This window comes from Panthera onca, chromosome F1 (assembly GCF_046562875.1).
Source record: "Panthera onca isolate mPanOnc1 chromosome F1, mPanOnc1 haplotype 2, whole genome shotgun sequence".
Taxonomy (NCBI): Eukaryota; Metazoa; Chordata; class Mammalia; order Carnivora; family Felidae; genus Panthera; species Panthera onca.
Window position 1 is genome coordinate 70184092 of NC_138355.1, and position 15492 is coordinate 70199583.

The 15492-nt window shown below is 54.0% G+C and overlaps 1 protein-coding gene across 6 annotated transcripts in view; it reads left to right on the forward strand.

Moving 5' to 3' along the window:
• The window catches only part of ARHGEF2 (Rho/Rac guanine nucleotide exchange factor 2), a 58472-nt gene that overhangs the window by 3674 nt on the left and 39306 nt on the right, over positions 1-15492 (forward strand). For 3 of the 6 annotated variants that reach the window (XM_078441226.2, XM_078441227.2, XM_078441228.2), the window contains exons 1-5: positions 3299-3467; positions 4688-4805; positions 11995-12112; positions 12715-12754; positions 13903-13996. In XM_078441226.2, coding sequence (XP_078297352.1) covers positions 12070-12112; positions 12715-12754; positions 13903-13996 — 177 coding nt within the window. In that variant the 5' untranslated portion in view covers positions 3299-3467; positions 4688-4805; positions 11995-12069. Of the gene's footprint in view, positions 1-3159; positions 3468-4687; positions 4806-11994; positions 12113-12714; positions 12755-13548; positions 13655-13902; positions 13997-15492 lie in introns of those variants that run through there. The other 3 variants (XM_078441229.2, XM_078441233.2, XM_078441239.2) reach the window with 3 other exon arrangements.

The following is a 15492-nucleotide window of genomic DNA, read 5'->3' on the forward strand; positions in this document are numbered from 1 at the left end:
AGGTGTGGGGCAGCCGCCACACAATGTCTATTTCTGCTCTTGTCCCGGGCCTTCCTGTCCCCAGCTCTGCGATCCTGCAGGCCAGGCCTCCACTCTGCCTCTAAATTAAAACAGCAGTTGTTAAGTACCTCGGCCGTGCCGAGCACAGTGTTGGGCACGTGATGTACGACGTTGTCACCCTGTCTCTCAGCAGCCCTGAAAGGGAGGGCTGCAAGGTCCCCACTGCACAGATGGCTCTGAAGCTCAGAACCGGGGAGCCAGCTCCCAGGGTCACGCGGCCAGAGTGCTGGAGCTCGCAGGTAGGACCGGCTTCAGGGCCAGCGTCGCACCCGGAGGAAACCGTGGTCTCAGACTTTTGAATAGCAGGTGTCCCTCTGTCCCGGACAAGTAGTGCTCCCGCCTCGGTACCCAGGCGTGCCTAGCGCATCACCGATGACCAGCGCAGGGGCAGGAGACGCCGATGGTGTGTGTTGGTGGGAAAACCATGCGGTCCAGATAAAATGACTCCTTAGAGCCCCTTTCTGCTTTCCTCCCGTGCGTTCAGCTCGGGCCTCTGACCCCAGACCTGTTTCAGAATCTCCGATCTCTGCTCAGCGGAAGCACTGATGTGACATGATGGAATCTCATTTGGGGGCTAAATAAACCCATTGTGTGAGAGCCAGCCCTGACCCCTGCCCTGCGCCGTTTCCTGAGCTCAGGAGGCTGGGGGAGACGGGGGGGCCCCGGCGGGAGCTGGCGGAGGAGAAGCCAGGGGGTGGACACGACCGTGGGGCCAGCCTGTACGTCAGGATGGCGGGCGGGCGAGTCTGGGAGGAGCTGAGGAAGCCTCCTCTCTTCCAAGGACATAATAGAAATTAGCGGCCCTGCAGCACGGAGGGGTGGGGTTAGGAAACAGGAAAAGTGGAGACAGATGGATGAAGCCATGAGGGGAGAAGGAGCCCCATGGGCGGGGTCTGCACAGAGGGCGGAGGCCGGGATGGACGACAGAGGTGCTAGGAAAGGGTAGGCGTCCCAGAAGAGGCCAGGTGCTAGTTGGTCTGAGCTGGAGACAGAAGGGTGAGGTTTGGGGATCAGAGATGTCTGTCTACCAGGCCAGGGCAGCAAGTACTGTCTCCGGCAGGTGGCGTCCCCGGGGATGGAGAAGAGGGAGAGGCTCCCGTTCACGCATCTCACCCAGCCCCACGGGCCCAGCCGCACGGGCCCAGCTGGGGCAGGAAGCTAGAAGCTGGAGGCGGGTAACTCCACAACGCCGGCCTCTTTGGTGAGGTCTCTGGCCTGTCTTGTTAGCGAGCACCCCGGGCGCCCCGACTCCTTCTCTTCCTCCCACCCGGCTCACAATGCCCCCTCCCTGCCCCCGAAGCCCAGTTGGGAGACCACTGGTTGGCAGGCAGCTTGGACTGAGTCGCGCTCCCTGTGGGGCTGCCCCTCCCACTTCTAGGCAGCGCAGAGGAGGGCACAGGGCGCAGGGCCGCGCTTGAGAGAGAGAGAGGGCCTGTCCTGGCTTCCGGGTGTGATGAGCAGGGATCAGTCTCCAGGCCTCTCCTGTTCTGTCCTCGGAGCCACTGGCGGGGCCGCAGGGTGCCCTCTGCGTTGGCCCCGCGCTCACCCCTTCCTTCCCTGCGGGGACAGGCCTCAGGCAGCGGGCCTGGGTGGAGCAGAGGCTGTGGACGGGGTGCGGTGACAGAGGAACAGTAGCTTGAAGGAACAACTTTCCAACAACCTGGACTTTTGGTGTGTGCACGGGAGAGTGAGATAACCTGGGGAGGAGGGGGAGGACTCTGGCTCATGGCTTCCTGGTCCTCCCGGGTCCTCTCAACACATCGTGGCTGGGGGTGGCCCCGGAGAAGGGGAGCCTCGGAGACTCGTGCGGAGGCAGGGCCTGCAGTGAAGGGAAGGTCGCAGCCCGTCCTGGTACTTCCTCCCGGGCTGGGGCTCAGCTCTGGAGCTCGACGGTGTTCCTAACCCCAAGACACGTGGGACAGGAACGATGCCCACATGGTGGGGGGGTGGGGGGGGGCAAACGGGTTTCCACGCCACGCGGCTGGTGTGGGTGCCTGTCCCTCTGTCACTGGGGAGACGTCATAGGGCTCTGTGACTTCCCATTGACCGGCCTTGGAAGGACAAAGCAGAATACTTTCTTTTCTTTTTTTTTTTTTTTTAATTTTTTTTTTCAACTTTTTTATTTTTATTTTTGGGACAGAGAGAGACAGAGCATGAACGGGGGAGGGGCAGAGAGAGAGGGAGACACAGAATCGGAAACAGGCTCCAGGCTCCGAGCCATCAACCCAGAGCCTGACGCGGGGCTCGAACTCACGGACCGCGAGATCGTGACCTGGCTGAAGTCGGACGCTTAACCGACTGCGCCACCCAGGCGCCCCGAATACTCTTTTTTTAATGTTTATTTATTTGAGAGAGACAGACAGACAGACAGAGTGTGAGCAGGGGAGGGGCAGAGAGAGAGGGAGACACAGAGTCCAAAACAGGCTCCAGGCTCTGAGCTGTCAGCACAGGGCCCGATGTGGGGCTCAAACTCACGAACCACGAGACCATGACCCAAGCCGAAGTCTGACACTCAACCGACTGAGCCCCCCAGGCGCCCCAAGAATACTTTCTTATGAACTTTCCTCCCTGCTGCTCTACCTGCCTAGACTCCTCCCTCCCCAACTTGGCCAGACCCTAACTCCTCACCCCTGCAGACCCCCTCAAGGCCCACCCACTTCCTCTCTTCACCGAGCTTTCCAAGCAGCTACAAAGCGTTTCGCTGCGTCTTCTCCATGGCGTTCGGCACTCTGGCCACTGAGTCGTTTGTGATCTGGGCTTCTGTCTGTGCACACACACGCACACACGCTGTGAGTCCCTCGAAGGACAGGTGTCTGTTTCTCTCTGCTTGGCTGGGTTTTCTGCCATACTGGTGCTCGGGAAATGGTGTAATCACAAGTGAGCGAGGATGTCCTATCCCCCAGAGAGAGGACCAGACGACAGTCAGAAGGCCCGGGTCCCGGATGTGGTCCTGCAGTCATTCCTGGTCGTCCCAAGCCGGCCGCTCTGCACTTCCGCGCCCCCGTGAAGGGAGGGGGGCCCGGCTGACTGTGATGCCCTCCCAGCTCCGAGGTTCCAGGATTCTAGAACTCTGCTCACCCTGCTGTCTTCTTGACGCAGACCGGCCTGCGCGTGCCTCCCATGAGCGGAGACTTCCCGAAGGAGTTCCTCGCAGGTGGAGACCTGGTGCCGCGAGGCCACAGTCGCCGCTGCCTGTCTGTGGACGAGTCCAGAGCCCAGCTGGAGGAGGAGGAGGAGGAGGAGGAGGAGCAGGAGGAGGAGCAGGAGCAGGAGGGGAAAAAGAAGGAGGGAGATGGCTTCCACGCTGTGCCCCTCCGAAGGTCGGGGGCTTTCCGTGCCCACAGCCACCACCCCTTCAAAAGACATAGTTGGGGGCCAGACAGGGACCTCCAGGACCCTCTGAGCAGGTAACCCCCAGGGGACCTCCTGCCCCTCCTTCCCTCAAGTCCTAGCTAGACCTAGGAGAGAGTAGTTGGGGAGGATGACGGGGGCCCAGGACACCTGCGTCCTGGGCATTCCCTGGAGAGTCCGAACCCAGCCTCCCTCAGGCCTTTGGGGAGGAGGGACCCTGCCTTTCTTCCTAGTGGTCCCGGCTCCTCCCCAGCTAGTCTCAGGGGCTGGGGGGAGGCGGGAGGGGGAGGCACAGAGCAGGGACCCGTACTGCCAACACCTCCTGCTTTGGGTTTCACGCAAGGATGTCAGTGCTGGAAGGGACTTGGGGATCCTGTGGCCCAGGTTCCTCGGGAAGTGTTCTGGGGGGTGGGCAATGCCCACCTGCTGGCTCCGGGCTGATGCGGACGCAGGTATTTGGACATCACAGCACCGCCCTGCGGGGGAGGTGGGGGGGGGGGGGCGGGCAGCCGCTCCTGCTCAGAAGTCTGTGCTGGTGAGAAGTCGGGGACCTGTCTCTCCCCGTCCCCTGGAAAGTCCCCAAGGACAGGAGGTCAAAAGAGAAGGCCCAGGAGTCAGGCTGGAGAGCTCATCGTGGTCATCAGGCTGGAGTGGTCATCGTGGGATCCTGCCAGCCATGGAAGGGCACTGCTCTGGCAGCGGTCCCCACGGACAGGTTCCCTCGGCTCGGTGAGCGGGCCCATCTCTAGCTCCTGGGCACAGCTGGCTGAGCTGGCTGAAAGGAGAGGACGCTGTGCTGCGTCCCTGGCCCGGCTTGGGTGGCAACTCCGGTGGGAAGCCCTGCCCGCGGGGCTCCTGCCACCTTCCCAAGAGCACCCAGTTGGAGGCAGAGACGCCCTGGGCGCCCCTCGCGTGGTGCCGGCTTCACCTCAGAGTCTCCGAGGGGTCGCCTCTCACCATCAGGCACTAGCTCTGCCCCTTGGCAGCCCTGGGCTGAGGAGGGGCAGAGCTTGGCCTCGGGAACCAGGCAAGGGGTGAGCTTGCCACTCGCCCTTGGCCTCTCCCGAGCGCTGGCTTCCTTCCGGGGGACAGGACCGCCCAGTGGCCGGCAGGGGCCGCCCTTGTCCGCTGCTCTGCCAAAGCACGGCTCCCGAAGGCGGGTCCTTTGGGTCTGGGCTGCAGGTGTGCCTACAGGAAGGCCTGGGGCCGGGTTCCTCCCTGGTGCCTGTCACTGGCCACCAGCCACAGAGGGCAGTGGTGGCTACGTGTGTTTCAGGAGCAAACTGCAGACATCGGGATGCACGTGCCCTCAGGAGCCCCCCTTACTGCGGAGCCGAGAGGAGCTGGATGCCTTCCTGGAATGGCAGCACCAAGGTGGCCGGCCCTCCCGCGTGGTATGGACAAGAGTCCCCCCGGAGGCCAGCTCCTCCCTCCCGCTGTGCTGCCCCACTCTGTGCCTCTTCTGTCCTGCCAGCTGCTGGGTCTGTCCGCCCAGGCGTCGCTCTGACTCCGTCTGACCGAGGCTGTGTCTGTGGGCTGTACGCCCTCAGTTTGCCTCTGTGTCTGTGTGCCCTGTCCCCCACGCTCGGTGTCCTGCCTCTTTCTCTAAGACTCTCTGTCTCCCCCTTTCTGTGTCTGAGCTCTGCGTTGATGTGGGCATCTCTGTTCCTCTCATCAAAAGGCCCCTGTTCCCCTAACTGTGATAACTGCTTCTTTCTGTGGACCCCACATTTCTCAGTTTGGGAGCCGAACTTATAATTTGTGGGAAGAAACGAAGACAGCGGTTCTCTCACAAGATAATCATAGAATTATGGAACGAGAAAGTGTATAGAGTGTGCCCGGCCTTCTGGCTTAAGGGAGCATGTGTGGGGGGTCTCCAGCCAGGACCTAGGGACCTGGAGGGTACACAGGGGCTTTAGAGGTACCCCTGGGTCTGCTACGTCGCACTGGGCAACTGACCCTCTAACTGGCCGGGGCCACCGACACCGGCCTCCTCGGCCCAGCCTGCGGTTTGGAAGAGAGGTTGAGGGAAGCCGGCTGCTGTGGCCTGCAGGCAGCAGCCAGGCTGGGCCCATCTCATCCCGCCAGCCCCTCCCACCAGCATCCCTGCTGCCCCCTCCCCCCGCCCCCCACCATCCCAGCACGGTGATGCCACAGGAAGACCGGGACTGGGGAATCAGACCGACTCCCAGATCCTTCATTTACTGGCCGAGCGAGCGATTTATTTCATCTCTCTGAAAATCAGGATAATAAAAACTATGTTTCTAATGTTTATTTATTTTGAGAGGCGAGGGGAGGGAAAGAAAGAATCTTAAGCAGACTCTGCACTGTCAGTGTGGAGCCCGAAGCGGGGCTCGAACTCACAGACCATGAGATCATGACCTGAGTAGGAATCAAGAGTCAGACGCTTAACCGACCGGGCCACCAGGTGCCCCTAAAACCTGTCTTTTAAAGTTGTGATTATTTCGGGGGAAAAATGCTGTTAAGGTGCCCAGGACTGTGCTGGCACACAGGCTGAGCACTGGAGACCACGGTTTCTTTCCCTTCCTCTCCCTCCCTGCCCCTGCTTCTCTCCTGCTCCTGCCCCTTCCCGTGAGGCGTTCCCTCCCCCCTTTCTCTGCTGTGTTTTCTCCTTCCTTCCTTCCTGCTCTGCTTCCTCTCTCTCCTCATCTTTAAGCACTCTCCTAAATCTCTCCCTGTCTACACGTTGGCCTGTTTCTCCCTCCAGAACAAGTGAGTATAAACTCCACCAAGGTCCACAGCCAAAAAAGGCCTGAGACTCATCAGGCCGGCCCTCAGGGTGTAGACCGATGGCGTGTGAGCCCAGTCCAGCTCCGGAACTTACTCTGTTTGGCCATCACAGAGCCAACAGTTTAAGATCCGGATTTTTTTTTTTTTTTAATGCACTCCATGCTCAGTGTGGTACTTGAACTTGCAACCCTGAGATCAAGGGCTGTATCTCCACTAAGTGAGCCAGCCAGGCGCCCCCCCTCCGCCTTGGCCTTTTAAATATGATGTGTGAAATTGAATGCCCAATAAATCAGCTACCCATCTCAAGACCTAGCTTATTACACCACCAAAGCCCGGGGTGTCTTCACCACCGTGTAGTTCTCTCCTCTCCTATTACTCCCTTGCCTGCCCCACCCCCAGAGATAATCACTGTCTTGACTTTTGTCACTCATTTACATTTTTACAGTTTTAATACAAATATATACATTACCTAGATAATATGTCTTTTGTGACTGAGTTTAAAAACAATGATGTCATATTGCACACAGTTGCCTATAACTTGCACGTTCATGCAACATTCTGTTTCTAACTTTTACGTATGTGCTGCGGACGGTTAGAGCTCTGCCATCCCATTCTTCTGTTGATGAACGTTCAGATCATGTCCACTCTTTGCTACCATGAAGAGTGTCGCTATGAACATCCTTCTATCTCTCTTCGGTGCACATTTGTAAGAGCTTCTCCAGGGTATAGACCTTGGAGTGGAGTTGTTAGGTCACAGAGTGCCTGTCCATTCTTACGAGGTCCTAGCAGACCGTTACCACCTCCATCAGCAATAAAGGAGAGTTCCTGTTGAACCAAATCACTTCCAACATTCGGAGTCATCAGACTTCTCAATTTTGCCAGTCTAGTGGTTACAAATCTCATTGAGGTATTCATTTGAATTATCTTTATTACAAATGCGATTGAGCATCTTTTCATATGTATGCAGGACTGTTGTCTTTCCTCTTCTGTGAAATTCCTCTTCCTGTCTTTTGCCCAAATTCCTCCCCTGTCTTTTGTCTATCCTTTGTGGTGATATGTGTTACAATGAACTTTTCACAAAATGGAGAAAAGTGGTTTGTCTTTTCCTTCTCCCATGGTGACTTTACATAAACAGAATTTCTTAATTTTTATTTTTTATTTATTCATTTTTTAAAGACTGTATTTTTAAGTAATCTCCATACGCAACATGGGGCTCGAACTTACAGGCCTGAGATCAAGAGTACACATTCCACAGAAAGAGACAGCCAGGCACTCCTGAATTTCTTGTGTTTGCTTTTTAAATTTTTTAAAAAGTTTATTTATTTATTTTGAAAGAGAGAGAGGCAGAGAGGGGCAGAGAGAGAGGGAGAGAGAGAGAGAGAGAATCCCAAGCGGGCTCCACACTGTCAGAGTAGAGCCCAATGCAGGGCTCAAACTCATGAACTGTGGGATCATGACCTGAGCTGAAATCAAGAGTCAGATACTTAATCAACTGAACCATCCAGGTGCCCCTGCCCCAAATTTCTTTTTTTTTTTTTTTCAACGTTTTTTATTTATTTTTGGGACAGAGAGAGACAGAGCATGAACGGGGGAGGGGCAGAGAGAGAGGGAGACACAGAATCGGAAACAGGCTCCAGGCTCCGAGCCATCAGCCCAGAGCCCGACGCGGGGCTCGAACCCACGGACCGCGAGATCATGACCTGGCTGAAGTCGGATGCTCAACCGACTGTGCCACCCAGGCGCCTCCCAAATTTCTTAATTAAAAAAAAAAAAATTATTGAAGCATAACATGTATGCAAAACATGCATTAAAACATGTTTAATGGGTGCCTGGGTGGCTCACTTGGTTAAGCTTCTGACTACAGCTCAGGTCATGATCTCACGGTTCATGAGTTGGAACCCCACATCAGGCTTTCCACTCTCAGAGTAGAACCCATTTCGGATCCTCTGTCTCCCTCTCTCTCTCTGACCTTCCCTTGCTCACGCTCTTTCTCTCTCTCTCTCTCTCTCTCTCAAAAATAAATGAACATTTAAAAAAGTGTTTAAGATTTTAATTGGAGTTGCAATGAATCTAGAGAGTAATTTAGGAAAATGTCAACTTTTCTGTTGACATCTGTACAAAATTGCTTCTTCCTATCCATGAAAATAGTACACCTCTGCAATATCATTTTTTCCTGTGTAGATCTTGTGGATATAGGTTTATTCTTAGGTATATTATACTTCTTTTTTCAAGTTTCAAATTTTAGTCATTCTGGTGGGTCTCTTAGAGGTATCTCATTCTTTAAAAATATTTTTTAATGTTTTATTTATTTTTGAGAGAGAGAGAAAGAGTGTGAGCAGGGGAGGGGCAGAAAGAGAGGGAGACACAGAATCCAAAGCTCCAGGCTCCAAGCTGTCAGCACAGTCTGATGTGGGGCTCAAATTCATGAACAGTGAGATCATGCTGAGCTGAAATCAAGAGTTGCATGATTAACTGACTAAGCCACCCAGGCACCCCTCCTATTCCTTTTTAAAAAATGTTTGTTTGTTTGTATATTTATTTATTTATTTATTTTAATGTTTATTTTTTTTTGAGAGAGAGACAGAACATGAGGAGGGGAGGGGCAGAGAGAGAGGGAGACGCAGAATCCAAAGAAGTCTCCAGGCTCCAAGCTGTCAATGCAGAGCCCCATGTGGGGCTCGAACCCATGAACTGTGAGATCATGACCTGAACTGAAGTTGGACGCTTAACCAACTGAGCCACCCAGGTACCCCACAATTTGTACCCATTTAAAATCGACTTCAGTTTGCTAATGTTTTGTTTGGGATTTTTGTACTTATGTTGATAAGAGAGATTGGCCCCAAATCTTCCTTTGTCAGACTGCCTGTGTGCAGTTTAAGAATTAAGGTTATATTTGCATTAGAGAAAGAGTTGGAGGGTTTTCATTTCTATTCTTTGGAAGATTGCATAAGATTTCAGTGACCTATTCCTTGAGACACCCGTCCCTTGCCTATAAAACTGGCTCAGTGTGTTTTGCTTAGAGAAAGATTGACTACCAATTCCATTTCTTTAATAGGACTATTCAGACTTTCTATTTCTTCTAGGTTCAGTTTTGGTGAGTTATATGGATATAGATATAGATACAAACACACACATTTTTTTAAAAGGAATTCTCCCGTCTTGCTTGCATTTTCCAAATTGCTGCCAGCGAGTCGTGGGCAGTCTTCTGCCTTTCCAGTCACCACACTGCCATCGCTAGGTCCACCTCCCGTTCTCCCTCAATTCATGCCTGCCCTCTGTCCATCACTCTTCTGCAGCCTTGTCTGTTTTATTTACCTGTTCCTAAAAACAACTCTTGGCTTTTATTGATCCTATTTTATGTTTAGTGCTCCAGTGATTTCTGATTTTTATTTTTATTTTTTAATTAATTAGTTATTTATTTAATGTTTTTATTTATTTTTGAGAGAGAGAAACAGAGGACTAGCAAGGAAGGGGCACAGAGAGAGGGAAACACAGAATCCCAAACAGGCTCCAGGCTCTGAGCTGTCAACACAGAGCCCGACATGGGGCTCAAACCCACCAACTGTGAGATCGTGACCTGAGCTGAAGTCAGACGCTTAACCAACTGAACCACCCAGGTGCCCCTTAATTTTTAAATTTTTAAACTAATCTGTCCATCCCGCCTGAGGCTCAAACTTACCACCCCAAGATCCTGAGTCACATGCTCTACTGACTAGGTCAGCCAGGGGCCCTGATGTCTGTTTTATCTTTATCATATCTTTCCTGTTTTCTTTGAGTTTGTTCTGTTGTTCCTTTTCCAATTTTAAAGTGGGCATAGTTTGGGGCGCCTGGGTGGCTCGGTCGGTTAAGCGTCCGACTTCAGCTCAGGTCACGATCTCGCGGTCCGTGGGTTCGAGCCCCGCGTTGGGCTCTGGGCCGATGGCTCAGAGCCTGGAGCCTGATTCCGATTCTGTGTCTCCCTCTCTCTCTGCCCCTCCCCCGTTCATGCTCTGTCTCTCTCTGTCTCAAAAATAAATAAACGTTAAAAAAAATTTTTTTTTAAAAAGTGGGCATAGTTCATTTATTTTACAACTTTTTTTCAAATAAGGCTATAAATTATCCTTGAAATACCACCTTGGCCATCTCCCACAAGTTTTGTGCTGTAGTTCTACAGTATTTTCATTAAATATAGCATGTCATAAACTATCTTTAAATTTCCATTATGATTTCTTTCTTGTCTGTCCAGTAAGTCTATTTAGAAGAGTGTTTTAAATTTTGTAAATCTATAGAGACTTTTTAAAACTGAAAACATTTTTGAGACAGAACAAATATATAGCAAAAATAAAAAATAAAAAATAAAACTTACCCGTAGAATGTAATGAACCATTAGGAAGCAAATAGCCACGTAACCACCCAGCTTACACAAGAAACACTAGAGTGTCACTAAAACCTACATGGTCCTTGTGTCCCTCTGCATCCATAGCCCTCTTTTTCCCGTCAGAGATGACCACTTTCTTGACTCTTTTTTTTAAGATTTTATGTTTAATTAATCTCTGCACCCAACGTGGGGCTCGAACTCATGACCTCAAGATCAACAGTCCCACACTCCACCAAATGAGCCAGCCAGGCACCCCACTTTACTTTTAAGCTCAATTTTCCTAATAGATTTACCCCCTTTATATGCAAGTCTAAACAATATTAACTAGTTTTGCTTATTTTAAACTTTATGAGTATAACCATACAGCATATACATTTTGTGTTCTTGATTCTTTCACTCAATATTATGTTTGTGAGATTCATCCATATTGTAGGGTGGGCTGTGGTTGGTTCATTTTCTTTTTTTTTTTTAATTTTATTTATTAAAAGATTTTTTTTAACATTCATTTATTTTTGAGAGACAGAGAGAGGCAGAGCACGAGCAGGGGAGGGGGAGAGAGAGAGAGACACAGAATCTGAAGCAGGCTCCAGGCTCTGAGCTCTTTGTTAGCACAGAGCCCAACGTGGGGCTCGAACTCAGGAACTGCGAGACCATGACCTGAGCCGAAGCCGGACGCTCAACTGACTGTGCCACCCAGGCGCCCCCATTTTCACTTTTGGTTAGTATTTTGATATGTGAATACATCTCAGATCCCTCATCCGATCCACTGGAAGGGGATTTCTGGCTTGTTTCCTATGATCTCTATGATACAGATTATTTGAAATGTGTTAAAACTTGACTTCTGGGGCGCCTGGGTGGCTCAGCCAGTTAAGTGTCCGACTTTGGCTCAGGTCGTGATCTCAGGGTTCATGGGTTCGGGCCCCGCGTCAGGCTCTGTGCTGACAACTCAGAGCCTGGAGCCTGTTTCGGATTTTGGGTCTCCCTCTCTCTCTGCCCCTCCCCCACACACGCTCTGTTTCTTTCTCTCTCAAAAATAAATAAACATTAAAAAAATAAAAACTAATTTGCCTTCTGGCCTGATATGTGGCCAGTTTTTGAAGTGCTTCGTGTAGGCTTGAGAAAAATATTTATTTCCTAATGGTTGGGTGTGTGGTTCATGAATGTTCCTACTCCCTTTTGTCTTAAATCCAGACTGTCTCTGTTGTCTCATTTCATTTTGTTTGTTTGTTTTTATTACCTGCCTGACCTCCGTAGTTTGAGTCTGTCATCTCTGGAAACCCTTCAGTGTAAATTTTTTCTAAGATGTTTCCTGCTTTGGGCTCGAATTGCAGCAGAGTGCTGAACGCCAAACAGTGGGATTAACTTCCCAAGGATTTCAGGTGGAACGTGGCAGGTGTGGAGGACGGGGACGAAGAGCACAGGGAGCAGGAGGGGTGAGGCCTGACTTCGAGTGAGGGTTCTTGATGTGATTCTAGGGTCAGAGCTGCTGTCATCCACCCGTTGGCCCTTTGGACCGCTCGGCCACTGGCACGCTTTCCAAGTCTGCGTCCATGAGTGGCATCAGTTGCCTCTTGGGCTGTTCCGACCCGGCTGGTGAGTGGAGGTGGGAGGCAAGGCAGTGGTGGCCCCTTCCCCTGTCTATCTCACCACCGTCCCTCACCGCCCACCGCCAGCTGTTTAGAGTCTGGGTGTCCTGGGTTCTGCTTAACCACACACCCTTGGAAACACCAACATGCCTCTATTCAAATGAGAGGTCTGAATTCAGAACTCTCCTTCCAATGAAGGAGGACATAGGACAGAGTGCGGCTCTCCAGTCCCCCTCCCCTGCCCCCCCCTCCCCGTCACAGGAGATGAAGGACAGTTTCCTGCCAGGTACCTTGTCCTCAAGATGAGGCACTGGAGGCTCAGTGCGAGACCTCTGCTGTCTCCCTTCGGTTCTGCAGAGACGGAGCTGAGACTCAGGCGCCCACCCCCTGCTCTACAGGGTCCCGTGCTCTGCTCCCTGGCCTCTCAGTTCTTCAGCTCTGCGCCGCTCAGACCCCCCCCCCCCCCCCGCCCCACACACACACTCCAGTGCCAGTCACATGCACCTGCAGCATGGGAACCTGATCCAGGTGGAGGGGGTGGGGGAGGCAGCCCCGGGCGTCTTTGTCTGGCTTTAGCTGGACACTTCTCGTCTCCTTTTGTGTTGGCAGGGAATTTATGCCAGCCCTCCGCCACTGACCTCAGCCGAAGGTGAGTCTGGGAGACCCAGAGCCCTTCAGAGGCCCGGATGGAAGAGGGGCAGTGGGACTGGTCCACGGATCCTGCAGCACCAAGGGTCTCTGCTTCCTGAAACATCGCTCCCTTTGACATTTCCGATCCTAGGCCTCCAAAAGGCCCTGTCCCCGAGCTTTACAGAATTCACCCTCTCCTCATTCAGTGGCCAGGGAGGGTTACAGGGCTCCCCGTAGCCTCATGGGAGAGTGAAGCAATTAGGGAAAGGAAAGTAGTATCCAGACCCCAGGCGGTCAGATGAAGAGGAGAGAGGGAGTTGTCAAGGCCAGGAAGGGGGGTGGGCAGATCAGCTACTGGACAGTCTTAGGGAGACACGGTGACTAAGGACCCATGCATCGGACTTGGAGGTTCAGATCATAACCAAAGGGGAGTGGCTCAACGGAGAGCTGGGCAGGGGCTGTGGAGCCCAGGGTGGGAGGGCAGGGGCTGAGGCCCAGCCCTGGAGCTGCGGGAGCCTGGGAGATTTCGGTGCCCAGAAAACTCAGCACACAAAATCGGCACCTGTTTATTTGGCCCCTGCAGCTGAAGCCTGGTTAGAGCGGCCGGGCCCTCCCAGACAGTGCGGCTGGATGAGCTAGCCAGGGCCCTTTAAGATGCCAAGCTCTGATTTGTGACCCTGAAAATCTCTAGCTGACACATCCTCCTGGCTCTGGGTTTGGGATTAGCTCATGGGATGGGGCTGATGAAATCCCAGGAAATCCACTCCTTATTGGCTTTGGGCCCAGAGGCCCTTTCCACACAGCAGAGAGGGTCGTACACAGGGCTCTTGTGTTTTGAGGGGAACATGCCCCACTGGGGGGCCCTCACCCCGCATCTTTGGTCGGGAAGCAGTGCCGGCAGAGGCCGGGCCTGAGTTAGGTAGGAAGGGGGAGGGTCTGCACTTATCTGGGAGGAGCCTGGAGTTTTCCTCACACACTGAGGTGCCTGGGCAGCAGCCGTGCACATCCGGGAGGTGGGGGTGGGGCGAGGGGCTTTCTCAGTCCTTTCTCCAACCTCCTTTCTCCCCTCCGGGCATGGCGCCTTCGTCCACCATCTCTCCGGGAACATCTCGCTTTTCTTTTCCAGCTCAGCCTCCAGCCCTTCACCTCTTCTTTTTCTCTCTGCAGCTGTAGCCAACTGGAAGGGGGCTCAGGTATCTGGGCGGACTCCCCCCTGCGCCGGACCCTCAGTTTCCTCCTGGGCATGACCGGAAAGGCCAAGGTAGGAGTCAGCGGGGAAGCAGGAGGCCTGGCCCCCCCTGCCCTCCTCAGTTCCCCTCCTCTGCACCCCACCTTCTGCTCTGTCCCCAGCTTCCCCAGGAGACAGACACCCAGGGCAATGGTTCAGGCTTGGAGGAAGCACGTGGTATTTCTCCCAGACTCCCTCCCTGCATGGGGGGAGGGTCACCTTTCCTGTGCGCCCCCCTGCCTCCAGCTCCGCAGCCAGCTGTGGACAGCTGGGAGAGGGGAAGGGTGGCTGAGCCCTACCTCTCTTCTGGCCTCATGTGGCTAAGAGGTGGGCAGCAGAGATCGGAACCATTGGGGAAGAAGGATAATGATCATAATTACGGCACTACTTTTTACTTCTTCGGAGCGTCTATAAGGGTTTGCAAAGTGCCTTTCCGCTCGGAACTGTATGGGTGGGTGCAGCAGCTGCCGGAGTTGCAATTAGACCCCAGGCAGCGTGGGAACCAGGAAAGTGCAACGTTGTGGAAACGCGCGCACAGCCACGCGTGTAGGGCCACGTCCAGTTCTGACCCCGGGAAGGTGAGACTATCCTCCCGGGTCCCTTATTACCGACCCCGGCGCTGCGAGACCAGGAGCTCTGGCTGCTGCTCCAATGCCTTTCCACGTTCTCCATTTCCTGGCAGAATGAGCACCCCCCTTTTCCTCCCGGGGCCTCCCCAAGTGTGCATGCACCTTCCAACCTGGGGCGGCTGCTGAGCGTGGAGAAGGACTGCAGAGAAAACCTCCATATTCACCTGGAAGAGCCCCGGATTCTCACCCCTCGCCCCCGGGGCCGGGCCGGGCTTGCTCCCCCCGCCGGCCTTTTGGCCTTCCTCCGGGTCAGGCAGAGGAGAAACCCGCTGGTTAGCACAGGCAGAGGAGAAACCCGCTGGTTAGCACCTTCTCACCACAGGCCGGAGGGGGTGGGGTGGGGGGGGGCGGGTTGAGGCAGGGGACCAGCCAGTCTGAGCAGGAGCGGCTGGAATCTTAAAGCCGGGGGTGGGGAGAGCAGTGGGGCAGTGAGGCTTCTTTTCTCCCTCGGGGGACTCAGCTCTCCAGGGACCTGGGGTCTCCGGCCAGCGTCCTCAGGAGCTCTCTTAGCTCAGGGTAGGAGAGTGTGCCGGGGGAGCTGCCTTCTTTCCCCGCAGGGGGAGTCTGTGCTGCCCGGGGTGGGGGGCATCCCGATCCCCAGGGCTCTTCTGCGTTTGCCCACCCTTGGCCCAAGTTCGGTGAGAAGTAAAGTAACCAGGTGAAGGGGGGTGTGGGCAGCGTGGGACCCGGATAGGCAGCGGGAAAGAGCCCGAGCCAGTCAGCGTCTGGCCAGACTCGCCCTTCCCCACCAGGGTCTCCGGCCCAGTGCCGTTCATTCCACACTCACGAGTGCGTGTGCCTGCCTCACTAAACCCCTTCCCCTCCTCCCAGCTCGGGGACTGCGCCTGGCAGGTCAACATCAGGGGGCGGGGCTGGAGAGAGGAAGTGGCTTATTCCTTC